Genomic DNA, 21,934 nt, shown 5'->3' with positions numbered 1-21,934 from the left:
GGGGATAACCCTAAATCGTGCTTTACTGTCTTGCTGCCAGGTGTCACGGGTGTGACAGGTGTAATAGACAGTCGCTCTGGATCTGGCTGTAGAAGGTCACTGTGCTTGGCATTGCAGACACCTTCTTAATCCTTCTTCCTTTAAGACCCAGTGGTGACCTCCTTCCTGCTGCAGCTTGAGACACCCTTGCATGGGAGTTAAAAACTCTCAGTTTGCTTCAGGGAATTGCCGGTGATACTTCTATGTACCTTTGAGCATGCTTGGAGCACTAGCTGTTGGCTGGCTTCTTCTCTGGTGCCTTTGGAAGACAGTTGGCGTTACTCCTCTGGTGTCTGCTCAAGTTAAGTTTATCCCCTTTGTTTGTCTCTCTTGTTGTCTTTAGTTTGTAGTGGGGCCTGATCAGTGCTCACCCATCTCCCTCACTATCTAGGGCCAAGTTCTAGAGACATACACAGTTTAGGATCCTGCTCGGCAATAGGTGTGGAACCTATATAGGGACGGTAGGGTAGGCAGGGTGTTATTAGATCTGCCTAGTGGTCTCCACTCCTCTTTCCCTAGAGTTTGGGCTTCCTCCACCTCTTTCCTTCGTGTTGCACTTAGTCTATCCCACACCTTGCGTGACACCAGGTCTGTGGAGTCGGTAAGCCAAACCTCCGACTCCTCAATATCCCTGACTCCCGACTCCAACTCCGACGCCACAGCCCTACTTGCTGTACACAGTAGGATACATCTCAATAGTTCATACTTGTCAAAAATTCTACAAAATCTGCATGATCGCGACAAAGAATGACATTCTTGGCTCGTGTTTGCTCAGATATGATCAGCCACTGCTAATAATATCCAACGACTAAAGGCTCGTAATCGTCACATTTTAACTTCAACTTCTCTTTACTGCAATTTCAAACTAAGAAATAATGATACCGAAAACCAGTTGCGCGGTCATTAAAGCCTGCACATTAAAATATAGGATGTTGTAGAACACAACCGCCCCTCCTGCGTCTGTAAAACCTAAAAACCCATTTATCAATACAATAGGAAGCTACCTGCCATTTGTGAGTTATTTGCACACTCTGAGTGCTAATGGAACTGTCACCAATGTAGCCATTAATCCCAAAATGTCAAAGGAGAAAAGCTGGAGGAGGCCGATGAGAAAGGTTATAAATCACGAGGAACACAGGGATGCACAGAATGTGCCTGACAGACCTTATGAATGAAATCCGACAATAAAAGCAGCTTTTACATCCAGATCTGCTCCTATGTGACTGTCATTAGAACAATAGGGGGCTCTTCATTGTATTCTCTTATCACGTTGTTACTTTTCCCGACGCTTTGTAGGATAACGTTCACCATCGCGGAGTCGTTTCGAGGCACATACATCAGCAGAAGCCTCGTTATTCACAACAGCAATTATTGAAACATATTGCTGATATCGAAAGATGTTATTTGTCTCGGTGCTTCAGAATGGTCCATATGGCCATCTACAATCAGTCATGTGTCAATTAGCGCTTCGTACGATGGATTTTTTTTTGTTTTAATGAAGCCGCAGAATAAAGCCGTCACATGTTGACTAAGTCAGAAATGTTGATTGCCTGGTATTTTCCATTTGTTGGCTGAATCCTATTAAAACTCTTCATTTTGGCTCGCTGTTCAAGTTCTTTGGGAGTAGTAAGAACTGCAATCCTTTTATCTCATTAAAATAATGTCGGAATCACTCCGTGTAATTAAAGGGGATGTCTGGCTTAGAAAAAAATTGTCATACAGGGTGGATAAATGTATTGGAACCTGATGATTTTGGCAGGGCCAGCCGTCCATCTAATGTAGGGGTGCACAACTTCTTCTGGTCCGATGGCCACATTGTCATATAAAACCTTTTCCAGGGGCTTCAATAAAACTTAAAGGGGCATTACCATCTAAGACACACGTGTCAAACTCCGGCCCGTGGGCCAAAGCTGGCCCGTAGGGTCGTTATATTTGGCCCCCAACACCAGAACCGCCACCCCTATGTGGGGCCCATTATTCTGTATGGAGCACTATGTGGGCCCATTATTCTGTATGGAGGACTATGTGAGGCCCATTATACTGTATGGAGCACTATGTGGGGCTCATTATACTGTATGGAGGACTATGTGGGGCCCATTATACTGTATGGAGGACTATGTTTGGTTCATTATACTGTATGGAGGACTTTGTGAGGCCCATTATACTGTATGGAGGACTATGTGGGGCCCATCAAACTGTATGGAGGACTATGTGGGGTTCATTATACTGTATGGAGGACTATGTGGGGCTCATTATACTGTATACTGGTTGGCCCGCGACTTTGTCCAAGTTTTTCATTTTGGCCCGCTGTATGTTTAAGTTTGACATCCCAGATCTAAGACATTTATGGCTTATTATTTTTTTAGAGCACCATTAATGTCTGATAGGTGCAGGTTCCTTTTTCCATGACTGCTGTTTGTGGAAGGACTGATCCGGCACAGAAAGTTTAAAAAAAAGTCCAATTTTGTTCAGTCTCATTTAAAACCAAGCGTAGAGAACATTATGGGAATCTTTATGTGTTTCAAACTCCGACTCCTGAATTATTACTCATGTGACTAAGCACTAAGTACCCAGGAGTCAGGATGCGAAACACGTGAAGGATAGTTTTTCTTGTCCTCTTCCTCGGCTATATAGGCAGTATAGGGTACCACAATCAGCTTGCTAGAGAGGTGGGACCACACATGTTAATGGGAATATCTCAGTAGGATCAACCCTCCTGAGCCGTCTATATGGACATGTAGGTCATAGGAAGCTGAATAAAATGATACCTTGATATCTGCAATCCAATTTCTTATTCCAGAGAAATCCACGTTTTTCTTATATGTAAAATGAGCTGTTAAGATCTATGGGCCGGACACAGATCTCCCTGACAATCCGCCTCCTGAGATCATTTAAAATAAAATGAGTTGTTAGCAGTGTGATGTGTAATGGCTGCACTCTTCTCTCTTGATCTCACGGCAGAGCTGTGAGTGATTACAACTAACATAGTACAGCAGAGCGGTTTTCTTAATATGTAAATGAAGTGTTAAAGTCTAGGGGCGGTACACTGATCTCCCTGAGAGTCCGTCTCCAGAACATGTGAGATGTGTATTGGCTGACAGTCTGCTCTCCTGACCTCCCTGCAGAGCTGTGTGCAATTACAACTAACATAGTACAACAGAGCTAACACAGTTTGGCAGAACTGAACTTTGTCTCATTACAAACACATTTCCAGCTGAACCTCTCTTCTTCTGCTGTTAACTCATCTGTAGACCTGTGTCTGACTACAACTAACTTTTGTTTAACTTTCATCTGATACAGCCAGTGTGGGGTAAGAGGCAGTATAGCACAGCCGACAGCACTAGGACAGTGTCAGCCTCACAGGTTAAGAGTATCGTCTAATCCCCAGGTTCAGGTGGGCACACAGACCCCGGGCGTTGATAAAGGGAGCTGGAAGGCACGTGGGCACCGAGGACTTGGCACACTCCAGAATCTCAGGAGTAGCAGGAAGGACATGGTGGAAACCAACAGGGATGGAAGCAAGTAAAGCACAGTATACATAAAAGGTGGAGCATACCAAACATAGAGGTCTAGAAACTCAATCCCAAGACATAGGTGTGTGTCAATGTGCCTCAAAGAGGTCTAGCGAGATGAGGTCATCGATCCACGCCAGGCAACCTGCTAAACCTAATGTGGAGCACAACAAAGGGCAGTAGAAGGGAGTGAAGCCTGAAATACCCGGGACAGGTGTGTAATAGAGAGGAGAACTACAACTGCAGATGTGTTTGTAATGAGACCTGCTGTACTGCCCCTTCCGCCACACTGCCTGCCTTTGAGACAGAAGCTGAAGAAGTGTTATTTTAAATCCGGCACAGCTCTGCAGCAGAGCTGACAGCACTATAATGGAACAACTGCAGTCATAGATGTGTTTGTAATGAGACAAAGAACAGTTCTGCTGAGTATGATTATAAGTCAGTCATTACATGTCTCACACTGGTAACGTCCGCTTTTATCAGCTCTGGAGGCAGATTCTCAGGGAGATCTATGTCCGGCCCATAGATCTTAACAGCTCATTTACATATTAAGAAAAAACGTGAATTCCCCTGGAATAATACATCAGATTGCAGATATCAAGGTATCATTTTATTCAGCTTCCTATGACCTTCATGTCCATATAGACGGCTTAGGAGGGTTGATCCTACTGACAGATTCCCTTTAATTTTTTCATTGAAAATCATGGGTATTATGAAACCATATAGCATTTCACAACTTCCATGAGCTACACAGAAGAGATATACATACATGCATAAACCATCACCCCCTAACTCATTTACTCCTTTCCTTAAAGCTAAACAAGGCTAACAAACTCTAAAGTGTATGGGCAGCTTCATCCCTTTGTTCAGGATCTATTAATCTATTAATTAGAGTCAATCGTCAGTAGTAAAAATGTTTCTCTAGAGGACCTGGGTTGTCATTGACTTCTTTATATATTTTTGAATTGGGCAAAAAAAAGGCAAACCTCAAAGGAAACCTATGTATAGACAGGGAGAAAATGCAAACGTAGTGCAGATGTTGTTCTTCTTCATCTTTCCATCTCAGACCCAAGAGCTGCAAGATAGCAATGCTGCCTACTATGACGCTATATGTGTTTATAAAAGTTAGAAAAAAATTGGATTATTTTGACATTTTCTGCATTAACTGTTGCAGGATAAGTAGAGGATTACTTTCAGATCCATGTTTCGAAGAAAGGCCTTTTGGGTCAACCTTAGCGCAAAGTGCTCGGCGCATTTAGTAACAGATGTCTAGTCATTACTCAAGAAGTAAACTTGCTGACATTAACAGGTAACCGTATAGGAAAAAAATCCAAAATATTTGTTGAATGTTCAGTAAATACCTAATTCCACCCACTCACAATGGCCTCTAACCCCAATCGTTGACCACAAGAGTCGCCAGTCTGTCTGGAAACACATGTCGAAAGAGGGCACACAACGCGTTGATATCATGACAGGCCAATGGCACTGTCGGGAAAACTTTGGAGTCTATAGATGACGATACTCCCTAGGCTGTCCCATATACTATGTCTACATTTCCTTAATGGCATAATTCATTAGTTTGATGCCTGTGGAAAATCTGACACGTCTACTGTGGATTAGAATGGCATGGGTAGCGTCCCCTTGGAGAATATAACACAATGACACATTGTGTTTCGTCAACTATTAGTATACAACAGATTGGTCGCACTGGCATGAGAATGCTTCGTAAATAATACACCTATGCCAGTTTCTTCGGGTCACAGATGAGATTCTGAAATGTTCACACTTACAAAAGCCTAAAATAAACTTCATTACACTAGGGCCAGTTTCTAATGGACGAGTATTGACATCTCAGAATGTTTTTGAAATGTGATGAGAATCTGAAGTTCTGAAGGGAACAGAGGAGAGAACGTCCAGGGAGAACATCCAAACTCAATGCAGATGTCGCCCTGAAAACCCAGTACTTCAATGATCACCAAATGGCATGTAGACGTCCATAAAACAGAACATAATGAAATGCAAAAGAAAGTTTGCAATATGCAAGAAATTTCTTCTCAAGAAGTTATACTTTGTCACGAAAAATGGATTTTGGGCCAACAAGTCACTGGAGACCCAAGTCTAATTTCTGCACAAAGCTGTATTTGCATAGCTTAGATGCAAATTAGCTTAATATTTGCACACATACGTATAGACCACCAGGAATGGTAGGATATTATAAAACAGAGTAGTGATCATTCCGATTCTGTATTCCTCACACTGTTTAAATCTTCCACCTCACCAGCTCTACCCTCCAGGTTCCTTTTGTTTCGTCCCCGGTATGTTCTCATCTTTGACTCAACCGCCCATAATACTCATCTTTAGTTATCCATCGTCCAATGTGTCTCTTATTTTGCCTATTTTACCTACTTCATTAAATTTCCCAGTTTCAATTATGGATTTATGGACGTTTGTCTACTACTTGATGACACCAGCTCGGGCTCTGGCAAATTTCTTTTTCTCAAACTCTTGACTCTGTTGTTCATCTTCTCTAAAGAAGTTCTTCTACTTTCTCTACACTTGTTTGATGCAGATCTTCTCTTATAGTGAAACTCTAATACTGAACATGGTGCCTGATCTGCTGGCAGCAAGATATAACCTGTAACATCACAACGGATACATGGTGCCTGAGCCATGGTGCATGAGGACCAAGCCTCACAGGTGACTTGTCAAAAATGTGGGTTCCACAAAGCTCCCATTGAGTGACCGGTCTCCCCCCCTGCATGTGTGAATATGGTGATATCTGTCAGTTGTTGGCAGCGAGAAACTGCTGGGGTCTCGCCATTTTGAAAAGTCCTCTGTGCGACCTAGTCCCAGGTGGCTTTTAAAGTATGTTTTTTTTATGAAATACCACAGCATTCAGGAAACAAAAATACCTGACTGAAATCATACAATGTCTGATACATGCTGCCGTGGATCAGGCAGTATGTATCCTCTGTCAGGTTCCCTTTAAATACCTACTCTTTCTAAGCTTAGGAGTCCAGTGGGCGGTTCTATTCATGTATTGACAGCCTTCATCTATCACTGTGCATACAGAAATGGCTGTCAATCACTAAATAGGGCCAAACAATGGACTCCTAAGCAAAGGTCTTACATATCAGTCGGCTCAGCAACTCTTGCTGTAAACAAGCTGCTCATAGACAGACATGTCCAATGTGCAGATTCCATCCAATACTGGTGAATCCTAACCCCATCAGCTTTGCAAAAAAACAAGTTTTCACTCCCACTGCCCCAATGATCATTTCCACCTCAAACAAACTAAATATAAAAGGAAAATAAAACATTTTATCAATATATATAATTTATAGATTTGTGGAATGTTTCGCCCGCCTGTACCCATGGCAAGCATCTTTAACAATATCCCAAGAGTAGAAAAAAAATCTCTGGAATAAAGCACACCAATACTTTAACCATCTGAATGCAAAAATAACCAGTAGGGATGAGCGAACCCAAATGGTAAAGTCCTGAAGTTCTGAAGGTGCTGAACCCCGAACATGGACTATTCCCGGAAGTCCATGTTACTGTTCAGATTCCCCAGCCAAATAAAGCTTGTTGAAAGGCTGCAGCGCAGCCAATCAACAAGCTTTAAGGCCAAGTATTGGCATGGCTGTGATTGGCCGGAGAACCACGTGACCCGGCCTGTATAACCGTGTTAAATAAATAAATAAAAAAAAAAAAAAGAAATGCAGTCACCCCCATTTTTTATAACCAGCCAAGGGAAAGCAGACAGCTGTGAGCTGGTTTTATTATTCTGGGAAGGGGCCAATATCCATGGACTTCCCCAGCCTATTAATATCAGCCCGCAGCTGTCTGTTTGCCTTTATTAGGTATTAAAAATTGGGGGACCCCCCCAAAAAATTATGTAGGGTCCCCTTTATTTTTAATAACCAGCAAAGGCTAAGCGGACAGCTGGGGAATGATATTAGTAGGCTAGGAAGGTCCAAGGGTATTGGCCCCTTCCCAGCCTAATAAGACCAGCCCTTAGCCGCCTCAGAAATGGTGCATCCATTATATGCACTTTTTTTCACTCTACTTTTTGTGGGAAAAAAACTACTTTTAAGAGGAAAGTTTGCCTTTGTTGCTGCCGTCTTCTGGGAAATCCTTCTGATTAAGGCCCAAAGAGCGCCAATCTCACATTGAAATTTGGTTTGGAATCACTGCCCGGAGCAGAAGAGGACAGCGCTATGGAATATGACACATGAAATAGTCTGCCACGTACAACGTTTTGTGACATGTTCTCTGTGTTTCATAAGAAAGCTGTTTTTTCCCCCCTATTTTTAACCCAAAATTGTCTTTTACATATTAAAAATTTAATAAATGAACGTTGGATTTAAATGTGAATAAGAAATAAGTGAATTCAAGTAATTTCAAGCATTACTAGTCATTTTCAACAGAGCGTCTTTTAATCTCTTAGCCAAGCGGTTAAAGGAAGTGACCCGACCATTCTTCGGGCGTTTTTCTGCTCTGAAGAAAAACCTCACAAGATGCTCAGACGTCTTTTTTGAGCGTTTTTGCTTGAAAAACCCATTATTTGTTTCTTCATTGTTGAATGAACTTACAGAAAAAAACACCAGTAAGAAAAAGGTGCCCGAAAAACACTCCAGAAGCCAAAAAACGTTGAAAAAGCGACCAAAAAAATTCTAAAAAAAACACTTAAAAAATGCTGCCTTTTCCTGAAGAATCTTACAGCAGGTTTACTTGTCTGAAACAGACGTCGTGTGCACAAACCCTTTGTCTGCATCTGATGACTGCAGCAAAGAACAGGGGCTTTGTCAGTGGATCAGCAGGGGATTTAAAGAGTTAAGATTTTATTTTACAACATTTGCCTATTTTTTTTCTTTTTTTTAATTCTGACAACCCCTTTAACTTTGATAACATATATATTATTCGTGGGCCTATAATTCATTCCGTATAGATTAATAAACTGTGAAAATCTAGAGTTGAAATATTATAGAGGACTGTATTAAATAGTATTTTTTTCCCCCATTAATCAATAGAACATGTGAAAATAAGAAACTCTGTAATAGATCTGATCAGAAAAATCTGCTTCTTTCTCTTCCAGGACTGATCTTTCTCTCTCAAAAATTTCATTTCAAGGGAAAAAAAACTGTCTTCAGTGAACACAGACTTTCCCATTACTTAGATAGGAGATGACAGTTGGTGCTCATGAAGTTCTATGGAGAACTGTAACTGTCGAATGTTGGTGTCTGCATTTAGCTCCTCCCCTCTCCATAGAATTTTAAAGGCACCAACTGTCATCTCCTGTCACAATGATGGTAAATGTATCCCCTGAGAATGAAGGGGTGCAGCTCTACATCCTCTTCTAATTTTTCACAGCACAGATCCCTGAGTCTCCTCATACCTTGCCAGAGGCATAACACAGTGTAAGTTATACCTACAATTATCCTTTAAATTATTGACATGCACTATAGCATATCTGAATACTGCTTCTTCTGGGAACCCGTGCCATGTATGTGATAAATGGAAACAAGATGTCCCATGTACGTGCCAAGATCAGAAATCTGCTACTTGTCATTACACTCACATTCACACTGGATAACATCCAGGTTGAACTGCTGAATGGCTCCCATGCTGATCTGCTTCAGTTCACTGTCCAGTAGCATTTGTGTTAGCGATGTGGAAAGATGCTTGCAGGCCGACATGCACGCTGTCTGTGCCACTTTCCCCTTGAATTAAGAAAAAAAAAATCAATAAAACACAATATTTATTTTTTTATTTTAAAATTAAAATAATAATAAAATACAATAATTTAAATAATATATATTTTTTCAAATAAAATTAAAATAAAATTATATACTACAATTTAATTAAATATTTATTATTTTTTTTAATTTTAAACCAAATTTCAACACATTTATACAAAGACAAAACCCAAGAAAAAAAACAAACAAGAAAAAAACAAAATGAGCAAATACCCTACTGCAAGTACATGTAAATAACAAACGGTACTTAGTTAACGCTATTTTGATCAAAAAAGCATAAAAGCTACCCCACTACGACAAGGTGAACCCATCGGGACGGTCATCATTTATATGCAGCATGTGGTCCCTTAGGATGTAGTCACAGAGGGTCCAACCTGTACACCCCAACACTTTTTGTGTGTTTTTCCATAAAAAAGACAAATATATTCTGATTATGGGAATACTTAAATGTGTCTATATTATTTACAGTATTTAAAGGAATCCGTCAACAGATTTTTGCTATTGTATGATGTAGGGACATAGACCCTGATTCCAGTGATGTATCACTTCTCTCAGCTATGATAGAGGCGCAGTTTCTCTGCTGCAGCTCTAGCAGCGCTTAGTGATTGAACTGTGTATAACCCGCCCACATCACAGCTTTCTGTGTACATTGTATAGTGACATACAGCTGCTAATCAGTGCTGGGTGTGTGGTTGGACTAGGAGGCACGGGGCCAGTTGTCCTGTAGTGATAATCTCCTGCTGATAAAACGCTCATTGTATTGAAACAGCAAAACACAGTCCAGTAAGTGACACATCACTGGAATCAGGCTCTCGGCCCCTACATTATGGTGCTCCCAGATTACATAGCATAAACCTGCTGACAGATTCCCTTTAAGCACTGACAGCAATGATATTTTTCCAGTGGTTCCTGTTACAAGCTATCACAACTCCTCCAGGTAAAACAAATCCTACTGATGAGAATCAAGGTTTCCGGGTAAAATGAAGCATCTTCAGCTCGTCATAAAGAATGTAGACTCAGTAACAACGCTAAAAAATTATTATTACAGAAATATGTGTGTCACCAGACCCCCAACAAAATCCCCCCTATCATCAATGTATGCAGAGAAGCAAAAAAATAACGAAGAAGGGAAGAAAAATCAATGGTGCACAGTTCATTTAATTACAGTGTAATATGTCTGAGATACCTAATGGCGATGTCATTTTGATTTAATGGAACAACTAGTGCATTTTACTTTAATGTACTGCTCCATTAAATAAGCGCTGGCTCCTATTTGTTCTGCAATGGTAATGAAATAAGAGTATAGGCTGACAAATAGGTTGTCAAAGGAAATTCTAACAAACACTTTGTTTCTTCTTTCCCCCCAGACAGATGCAAAGTTGAAGTCATTATAGGAGAAAAAAAAAACTTTTTGGAAAGTTTTCCATACAACAGTGGTCTATATAGTGAGGCCGATACCCATATTATACTTTTTGAGAAACAGTGACGAAAAAAAGGGTAACAATGTTCAGAACTTTTGACTTTCAGGCTCCATATCTCACCATCCACTACTGCTTCGGACATGAGACGACCATCATTTTATAGACAATCATCTTGGCTATCTCATATATTAATTTGACTTGCAACTATTTAGCATATGATTAGTTATGCAGATTCTTGCCATGTCACTGCCTTGTTACTGTTTTGCTCCTAAAAATCTAAATTTTAATTTTTTATCATTTTGTTAGTATTTTGTAAATTCACCTTTGGCTTTCAACACGGCCTGAATCCTTCTGAGCTGCTTGCTGTAGTTTTGATAAAATCACTGTTTTCTGTTCTGCAGATCTACCAGTTCTCTGAATGATGAGCTCTGTATAACCCCGCCCACACCAGAAAGCTGCCAATCAGTGGTGGGGGGCGGGGTTATACAGCGCTCATTAATATGGAGGACTACCTGGCAGAAGGTTTACTAGTCCTCCATTGATCATCTCTTGCTGATAAAACAGTGATTTTATCAAAACTACAACAAGCAGCCTAGTAAGTGGCACATTGCTGGAATCAGGGTCTCTGTCTCTACATTCATCTGCTTTCAGATTAGTTGGCAAAAAAAAAAACTGGTGGCAGACCTCCATTTATTCATTTTGACAATGATATGATTACACAGGTAATCTCAGGAACACAACCCATTCCCTAATGACGGCTGCCCTGGCTGCCAATCAGCGGTCATCGCTGGTGGAAGTTCTGTCTAGAAATATAGCAATAATATACTAGCCATGGCCAACCACATAATTATAATGATGAGGTGCATGCTCAAGACTCAATAAAACTGATAAAACTTTTCACCTGTCTTAGCGGGCCATCAGAAGTTTTGATCGGTGGAGGTCCAGCTTCTAAAATGAAGCTGCTGCGCTACTTTGTTTCTGGTCGGTTGTGCTCAGCGCTCCTCAGATCCCTCGGGGTATAGACTGACAGAATTTCGATGAGCCTGTACACCACTTATTCCTTTCTTCGAAAAGTGGTGATCAGAAACGGGCAGCACCGCAAGTAGTGACTCTCTCCTCTGACTTATAGGCAGAGGTCTTAGAGCAATATAGGCTCGAAAAAAGTGACTACTAGGACTAGAATCCTTTTAACATATTTCTCCCAAAATTTTTTTTTAAACTCTTAGATTCAGTATAATGCTAATTTCCAAGTGTCTACGATAACAGAAAATGCACCATTACGTTTTTTTCCCCAAAAATTATCACTTTATAACAGTTCATGTGTGTTAATCGATACTACATGCAAGTTGTAAGTATATAAATGATTTTTTATTCCCTCCAGTGTGATAGTGAAACTACAAGGGGAAACTAATGCGGGAACTAATTCAAGGGACTTCTATGGGAACGTTCCCAATCATCCGATGCATCCGTTGATACGTGTGACTGGTGCTACAACCAGATCCAAAAACATTGCATGGAGTGGACACCAGACCAACACTCAACATGGTCATCATCCGAAAACTACTGGCCGGACACAACTGATATATGGAAAAGCAGACGCATATAGTGATACATTGGAAGCAAAGGTAAATTGTTTTGCAATATATGGCACCCTGGGGGGTACAGGTAGTAATTCACGGCCGGCTCACTCTGTGCTCTGTCATCAGTCTCATTACAAGCTCATATGAAGTCTTTGTGCCCCTCGTTCCCCCTCATATAGAGTATTTTCTTTTTTAGTACATTAACAATACTATTGTTCTAAGTCTCTAACTCCTATGTCAGTGATTGATGGTCGTATTTCAGCACCGGTCCCTTCCAGCCTCTTACTTTTAATCACATGTGGGGCCTGAGCACCTTCTCTAACACAAAGGAGCTCTGGACAATTATTGTGATGTTGGCACGCCACTCGTTTAGGAACCCTTCCCATAACAGCGCTCCATAACCTCTACCCAGAAACACCAGTTCATTATAACCCATTGAGAGAGGACAGCTCCACTTTGGCACGACATATTAATCACAGTACACAATAGTAAAAAAATATATATATAAATATAACATTGAATCTCTTTGCTGTTACTTTGCCTTTCGGCTTATATAGAATGCAATTTACGCACGGCTTTTAGAGTACATGTGTCTTTCAAAAGAAGCTGAACAAAGACTGAACCAGTAGAGGTTTTGCTTTTACTTTGGAGGTGAATAAAGAAGAAAATAATATACAGTATAACTAAAAATCAGAAATTACTAACTTTAAAGCACCACGCCAGTGCTTTTTTTATTTCACCGCTGGAGTGGTGCTTTTAATCTAATTTCCCTGACCGTATTCTTATACTTACCTGACGCTGTCTTTACCTTCTATCGCCGCTACTCCCGTCAGTCTCCAGCAGTTTGTCACCTGCCGCCTGCTCCAGTGTTTCATGGAGCTGCGCGGAGGTCACTTTTCAATGCTAGTCTATGAGAGTCTCGTTATGGCTCTCACAGACTTGCATTGAGAGCTTGTGTGTCCCGGGAATAGCGCAACAGAGAGGGGCCAGAAGACTGCAGCGTCTGGTTACACCAACTCCTGCACTTATTATAACTGCTTCACCATCTTATTAAACATTGCAGGTTTTCCTGCTGTCATAGCAAGGGTTAATTAGTTCAGTTGATCTCCTGGAGCTGTCCATCCTGAATTGTCTCAGCTGTTCTGTGTTGGCCACTCCCCTCTGGTACAGATGTTTGCCACTGACACTTGGGAGTTACTAGTGAGAGTTCTACTTCCTGGTTTGCTGGAGAAGGAGAAAGTTCAGTGTTTGGAGTAAGCGGTTGGAGAGTTTTTCAGGAGATTGCTGGGTGGAGTTGGTTTGCATGTTTATCCTTATCCTCTCACATTTGTTTTACCCTTCCTATACCAACTCTGTTTCCCACTCTGTTGTTTTGGGAATGCATTTGTATGATTGTAGTTTTTTTATCCTTGTCCGTTAACCCCTGTCTGTCTGGTTAGTGTTTTCCTATACACTTCAGCCCCTCCCCTCCTTGGGTGGGGGGGGGATCAGATAAGGGATAAGTTAGGAGCATAGATAGGTACAAGAACCCGGCGTCTCCACCTTCAGGAGTAATCGGGGGACAGGAATAGACTAGGGCACCCCTAGTTCGAGGGATCGGGTAGGAGCCCACAGTCCCTTGTCACTACGCAACATTGTGATCGTTACTTCTGACCAGTCAGAAGTTGGGGTCAGAAGATAGCGGAGCAGGACAGGGGCAGCGCCGATAGAAGGTGAAGATGGCGACGGGTAAGTATAAGACTATCGTCAAGGGCCTTAGATTAGAAGCAACACTCCAGCATTGTAAAAAAATGCTGGACTTGTGCTTTAAGACTTTTCTTTTAGAGGTGTTGTCCAGTCATCAATATCAGATCAATGGGAGTCCCACAATCTGCACCCTCACCGATCACTTGTTATAAAGTCCTGGGTGTGGTCAGAAGTAAACACATTGAACACAGTGTTTCATTCAATGTGTAGTGGCTGCTGTCAGCTACTGCAGAACAGTTCCTATGCAAGAGAATAGAGTAGATGTCCTGCAACACCTACATATTACACGTTCACTGTCTTTACAGCTGGTTGGTTGGGGTGACAGGTGTAGGTCATCAATATCAGGTCGGTGGGTGTCAAATCTCAGAATGGGAAAATGTAAAGGAATTGACTAAATAAAGTGTCATTTCTTATTTCCTAGTAGATAATTGTTTTCAAAAATGGTTTCTTTGTGTCAGTAGGCAAATATAAGAAGATAAGGCTCAATGTAAAAAATTGCGAGACCTGTAATATAATGCAAAAAATAAACATTTGGTGGCACAGGTGGTGCCTAAATTTGTCCATGTACTTAGAATATTCAGGTGAAATGGTAAATTTTGATAATTTCATCTGGCCATTGGTTTAAAATTACACACAATGGTCCGCAATGACAGGAGGCTAACGTCTGCAGAATCAATGATCTGTCATGTTGAAAATTAGAATCAAGAAGTGAATGTCAAAACTGGTCAATAGTGTCTAATCCGTCGCCAATTTGCCCATGAGCATTACAATTTTTTTTCTTTACTAACAAGTCCTTGATGTGCTGGTTTAGTCTGGCATGCTGAGGGTCGGATCGTTTCTACGAATGATCCTATGTACAATATATCTGCAGCAGACTGGGCCATCCTAATCTTATGAAGCTGCCCTATATATTAAAGAAAAGAGTGGGCAGCCTCCGACTGATGAATTATTGTAAATAATACCTATTTAAAGAAGAGGTCTGAAGTGTCCCTAATGCCCCTCTGAAAGATCCGACTTTTGGTAGAAAACTCTTTTGTAGAATCCCGGCATGTAGAGCGGAATCCTACAACCTCCGCGGCCCCACTTGCAAGATCTCGCTCTTTTCATCTACCCGCCACTGCCGCATACTTTAGTAAGTGGTTACTGTTCAGTAACACCTTGGTAAAGTATGTGGCAGCATTGGGTTAGTGCTGGGAGCAAAATGTTGCTCTTTTGCAGCAAGGAGGGCTGCAGAGGGTTGGTTGCTTGATCCCACTCTGCAATGATGGTATTCTACAACCCGAAAGTTTGGACCCAACTTTTTCATGAAGGTCGGGTCCTTTAGGGGGACATTAGGGACCTCTTGTTAATAAGTGATATTTAAAAAAGAATCATCAGTCTGAGGCTGATCCGTCCTTTCTTAAATAAAAAGGGCACCTCCAACCTGTTGGTAAGAACTCTTTAAGACCCTCCATTAGCCTCTGTGTTCATGAGGCCTAAAATAAAGATGGTAGACCTCTTTTTGGAACCCAGTAAATTTGTAAAATGTAGTACGGTGGGTTAGGGCAAATACATAGATTACCAATTAATCGAACAACAATATGTTACCAATTACAAGGACCACATTCAACGTGGAAGGGAGTGTGAAGGATGGTACCTACTTCCCATGTCCTCGATTTCCTATAGGTTCTTCTAGGAAAGCAGAAGCTCCTGTTGTTTTATAGAAAGAAACCCCTTCGACTACGTTCTAATATTTCAAAGGAATTTGTGGAAAAAAGGGAATCTGCTGACATCCTCAGTCCTTTCTATAGTGGCCAAAAAGCTTTCATTCCGAGAACAATTGTGGTCAGGAGACATAAGCTCTCAGAAAATTCCCAAAAGGTCAGCCATATGCATCCTTCCATGCCACCTTCACGTTCCTGGCCTCCACGCTCTCTAGATTCCCGCTTGCATCCTCAAAAGCAGCTTTCATCATTCACAAGTGTGTCAGTCAGTATGATTTATGGACTGCATTCAGGAAAGTCAAGGCACATAGGATGAGAAATATGACTACAATCTGCTAATTTGTTTTGCATTGAGCTACTTACTACTCAAAGACTTGACGTCGGACTGAAATCGGCAACACAATTAACCAGCCGGTGACAGATTCATCCATCCTACCTGCCAGACTGTGCCAATCAAGGACAGCATGAGGCGACATTTGGGGAGAACAGTGAGGAGCCCTATTCTTTAACATTTTGCTGATTGACAGCTTCTGAATTTAGCTCCTCGAGGTGGGTCATCCTTTACCCACTGGCTTTTTACTGCAAGCTGTGAAATAAGGATTTAACTGCCAATCAAAGAAACAATGACCCAACACAAATAGCCAACCCCCCAGCCTTAAGGAAAAATAACACAAGAGCCTAGAGGCCGTCCCAAAATAATGATACATTAAAGCAAACAGAAATCCTCCAGGAACCGTAATTAAGTTCTCCAAAATCAAGAGAATTCTTGAATCCCAAAATCTTTAGAAGACATTTCATTGGAGTTTACTTAATACCTGTCCACCTTTCCATATATACTATATATACAAAATATCCGTAATGTACAAACAGATCATCAGGGTAAAGGAAATCACACACAGAATATAGGAAATGTGTTGGGTGGAAATTTTGGAACAAGCTTTCCATGGTTATGATTGAAAGTTTCTTCAAACTTCACGTAACATAACAATGGTGATGTTATTTTGGGAGAAAGGTTAGCCCAAGGCCACATAATCTGCATACGTCACAGAGGAGCTCATGACTGACAATAACTTATATAATGCGTCCATTTATTCACTGTTGTTTTTTCTGTATTGGGTGTGACCATCCACTAAACGATCCTTGACGATAGGGGCAACATAGGAAAGAACTAAATCATTGTCCATCACTTTCACAGGCCAATGGGGTTGTTTCAACTTCTTTTATTCAATAAAACAGGAAAATGGGCAAATACTCAAGAAGAACATTTCCTTTACTTCCAGCTATTTCCTCAATGAGTAAAGCAAAAAGTCAGATTATTGTTACTACAATTGGTGCAATTCCATCTTTGGATGAACGTGAACCCACTATTTCATCTCAGTGGGAAAAGGATCTAAGGACTGCCCTAGTGAACAGCTAATTTTGGCTGGGTAAGCGACAGTGAGCATTAAGAAATGACGGGGAAATGTAGCATTAAATGCCGCCAGTCGGATTAATAGTCGTGAATGAAATACATGGAAGACCCAATTTATCATGTCCGCGTAACCTGTCCCATTAACCAATTAATGTGCACTTTGGAGGTACACAAGCTCATTTATTAGGAAATGGTATTGCATTTACCATAATTCTTTAACATATTTTAATTATCCCGACCTTGATGAGCGTCTTTAAAAAATTGGTTAAATTTAGAAAAGCCATTCTTACACACCCGATTAGATTAAAGGAAACCTTTAAATCATACCCCCTGGGATGAAAAGCTACAAAATGCACTAGTCTATGGAGGACCCAGCACATTCAAATATTAGGCAAGAAGCCCCTAAATTTTAAAAGGCCCTATGTAATGCCATAATAGCCCAGTGGAGGCAGAATAGTGAAATGAAACACTTATTTGCATCTTCCTCTACAGATTACAGCTGGGGGTCCAGCAGAACACCTCTAGAGATGAGCGAACCCGAACTTAAAAGCTTGGGGTTCATACTGGACAGTTTGTGTCTGATGCAAAACTCCCATCATGGACTTACCCCGGAAGTCCGTTTTAATGTTCAGAGTACAGGGGGAAGTCCGGAGGAAAGAGAGAGACCCCATTGTTTTCAATGGGGTTTGGATTCTGGTTCAAGTTCGGGTACAGTCTTGGTGCCCGAACCGAACTTTGGACTAAGGTTCGGGTCGGGTACCAGAACCCAAACTTCTACAGGTCCGCTCATCCCTAAACACCTCCATACTCTTTAATGTAAAAATTACATTTTTTATAACATTTCTCCTATAGGTGAATATTCCTGTGACCTTAAAGAAGCACTCCTCCTCCTCCTCTCATCAAAGTTTTTATCATCTTAATATACTGCAATCATATTATACAGCATTGTATACTTACAATTGCTCATTTTGCCCTTCTACCTATAATTCTTCTCTTTTCTCTGCTCTATGTAGAAACAGGAAGTCTCTTGTCCCTGCATGAATCACTCCCCTCTTCAACCCCTGACCCAGCTGCTCCCTCCTCCCCCCAGCCAGGGACTTTTGCAGCGACTGATGAGTCATACAGGGAAAATTGACCTCTTGTTTTTACATAGAGCTTAGAAGGATTCAGCTAGTCAGTATTTAATCTCGTGATGTCATAGACCTAATGGAAAAGAGAACAATTATCTGGGTAGAAAAGCAAAATGAGCAATTGTAAGTACACAGTGCTATATAATATGATTGCAATATATTAAGAGGATAAAAACTTTGATGGGAGGAGGAGTGCTTCTTATCCGGTTTCCCTGGTAGTATATAATGCATAAATAGATCTGCCTATGACGAATACACAGCAGCTTAAAATGTAAATCAAACTGGAGACACACAGACTAGCGGTTGATTCCAGAATATATTTTTCTTGCAAATTTTCAAAAATGTAAGTATACTTTTATTCTTATCGATAAGCCAGTAGAAGGTTCTTCAATCCGATATCAGCCCGTTATTGAGCCTTGATCTACTAGATAATCACTTATTGGCAGCTGATACGATTGCTCGGTGCCCAGACCGTATCATGTTCTCGGCAGCACATCTTCTCTTTAAACCGGGTGATGTGCTGTCGATAACAATGATTTCTAGGATGACATAAACAATCCAATCATGTGGTGACTGTCGGCACGATTATTTGTAAGCGTTCTTACGAATGATTATCGCCTTGTCTGAATGGAACTTAAGTCTCCCGGGCTCCACGAGGGTTACGTCTCCGTCTGCACAATGTTGTGCTCCGCAAATAAAATATTGTCATTAGATTAAAATATCTCTAAGGTTTTGGTGTGATCCGCGGAGAGATTAGACAAGCCACAGAGAGGCAAGTGGAGATTTGTAATGACAGGATTCCCTGTGCCAATAATTCATTCTGCTCATGCTTAAAATATGTACGGGCGGCTTTATCACATTCTCATCAGCACATAATATTAAACCTGAGCTGAAGCACAAGCAAACACCCCACTCCGAGCCCGGCTGGGGAAAGGTCATTGTACTCCTCGTAATTCATTCTCTACTCTGGTGACATTTACTGTATTCCCAGCAAATTAATCCCATCCCGGAGAAAATGCTAAGCTTCCATATTCATGTCTGGTGGAAGGTTGTGCCGTATAGAGGGCATAATATAATAAATATATATTTACACATATAACACACGCATATATAATTTTGTATCTATTACTTTTGCATTGTATATATCTAGTTACTATAGTAAATATGGAATACTTCCAAGTGGAGTTGGGCGGATCGATTTCCAGGACGGCGGTCCATCGGCCAGGTCAGTAGTCTGGCCACTAGATGAGAGGCTCGCGAGTCTTACCCTCCGGGATCCCCAAGTTGGCTGTTGATTAGCCGGGCTGGTGCAACGTCATGATTGCAAAAGCCAAGACCGGGATCCCGGAAGGTAAGAGATTACCAAACCTCCCGTCCAAAGGCGAGACCTCTTTGATGGAGGTGTCCTACGAATCAATCCATCCAACTCTACTTTAAAGTGACTAACTTAAAGAATACATTTTTTTTATCCTTTTAATATATTGCAGTCATCACATATTATATAGCACTGTGCACTTACAATTGCTCATTTTAGCTTTTTACCCAGTTAATTCTCCTCTTCTCCATTAGATCTATGACACCATGTGATTACAAACTGACTAGCTGAATCCTTCTAAGATCTATATAGAAGCAGGAAGTCAATTTTCCCTGTATGAGGCATAAGTCACTGCAAAAGTCCCTGAAAGTGGGAGGAGGGGGCAGTTGGGACAGGAGTTGAAGAGGGGAATGATTTCTGCAGGGACAAGAGACTTCCTGTTTCTACATGGAGCAGAGAAAAGAATTATCTGGGTAGAATGGCAAAATGAGCAATTGTAAGTACACAGTGCTATATAATATGATGATTGTAATATATTAAGAGGATAAAAACTTTGATTGGAGGAGTGCTTCTTTAAAGGGAGTATGTCAGCCCAAACTGACAGTATAATACGCAAGTAGCCTTTTAGGGGATGTAGCCTCCCTCGCTGGTGATTGACAGAGCAGGCTTTCCTAGATTTAACACTGTTTGTAGAGAAAACTCTGAAAAAAGGTTGTTGCTGTCAATCACCAATGAGGGAGGCTGAACATGCAAAACCAGTGGGCACAATGGTGCACTGAGTCTTTTGGCCACACCTAAGGTACACCCAGCACTCCACTTAGCTTGAGCCTTTTGGGCACACTCGAGGTACACCCAACACTCTACTTAGCTTGAGCCTTTTGGCCACAACCGAGGTACACCCAGTACTCTACTTAGCTTGAGCCTTTTGGCCACACCAGATGTACACCCAGCACTCTACTTAGCTTGAGCCTTTTGGCCACACCCGAGGTACAACCAGTGCTCTAATTAATATTTTGGATTAAACTTCAGTTTCTGTAGAACGGAGGCCGCGATTGAAACAATGAAGGTGCGATTATTTGATAGGGGCTACATCCTCCACAAGGCTGTGTGCTTAGTTCATACTCTCAGATTGGTCTGACTGACTCCCTTCATTATCATAGGGGTTGTGCTGCAGACATTGATGGAACATGTACGAAACGATCATACAAACGTTTGTTCATTCGAAACCCTCCCAAATATTTAGTAAATGATCACCGATTGACTTTGCTATAGCATCGATCAGCACTCGTTATGGGAAAGTCATCATTACTACTCTGGAGGTGGCCGGAGGCACTACCCAACGTTCCCACCCAATATGCCGAATGCCAAAAGAGTCAAACATATATGGCTAATATGCGTTGTCATTTAGTTCAGAGGAATCCCACCAAAAATATATATCACATATACTATTTTATAACTGGGAAATTGTGAATAAAGCCTAGGATCAAACTAATACCTGTAGGTACTAATGCTGTAAATGATGGAACTATAAAAAAATACAAAAACACTACTACCCACAGAGAAGCGAGCACCATTACAGAAACTCTAGGGTATTCGCACTAGAACCATAGGCTTTAGCACTTAGCAATGCAATGTCTTGTACAGGAACCCATGTGTCCTATTTATACTGTCAAACACCATCCACATGATATACGAGATATGATCTGCCGGCCGTAAATTTATGCTGTCATCTCAGCCATTTGTGCCTAGCTGGAAAACAATCCATATTTAAAGGGGCAGTACACACATGGCAGTATACGCTGCTATAAAATGTATTGGAGAAGCCCCAATCCATCAGCTATGACACAGACCAGTGTATACAGAGAGTAGGCATCTTACATAGAGGCAGTAGCTCTTTAGGATGCGGACCCTGCATGTATTATTCTGCAATGATGAATGGCGCTGGTTAGTTGTGATTGGGTTAAAATCCTGATGCAAAAGAAACTCGAAGATCTTTCTATGAGCTCGACATCTAAAACATCAAGGCCAGTTCACTCCTGAAGGATAATGGCTCTTGCTTTAGTCCAGTGAGAGTGCAGATAACAAAAATATCCTATTTCCCCATGGTCATACAGGGGTCCAGATACTGTAGCTATTGGCAGTCAGATATCTTAAAGGGAATCTGTCATCAGTTTTTTTTTATGTAATCCGAGAGCAGCATGATATAGGGGCTGAGACCCGGATTCCAACGATGTGTCACTTGCTGGTCTGCAGAGCTCGGGAATGCTGAGCCCTGTATAACCCCGCCCACACCACTGATTGGCAGCTTTACAGAGAAG

The 21,934-nt window shown here is 41.4% G+C and overlaps 1 protein-coding gene across 4 annotated transcripts in view; it reads right to left on the bottom strand.

Annotated features, from left to right (window-relative positions):
• Window positions 1-21,934, bottom strand: part of EXOC6 (exocyst complex component 6) — a 263,669-nt gene that overhangs the window by 58,249 nt on the left and 183,486 nt on the right. For all 4 annotated transcript variants that reach the window (XM_073685247.1, XM_073685249.1, XM_073685246.1 and 1 more), the window contains one exon: window positions 9,133-9,274. In XM_073685247.1, coding sequence (XP_073541348.1) covers window positions 9,133-9,274 — 142 coding nt within the window. The remainder of the gene's footprint in view (window positions 1-9,132; window positions 9,275-21,934) is intronic.

This window comes from Phyllobates terribilis, unplaced genomic scaffold (genome assembly GCF_046119375.1).
Source record: "Phyllobates terribilis strain yellow unplaced genomic scaffold, ASM4611937v1 Scaffold_5__5_contigs__length_657084704, whole genome shotgun sequence".
Taxonomy (NCBI): Eukaryota; Metazoa; Chordata; class Amphibia; order Anura; family Dendrobatidae; genus Phyllobates; species Phyllobates terribilis.
This window is presented reverse-complemented; position numbering and strand designations above follow the sequence as displayed.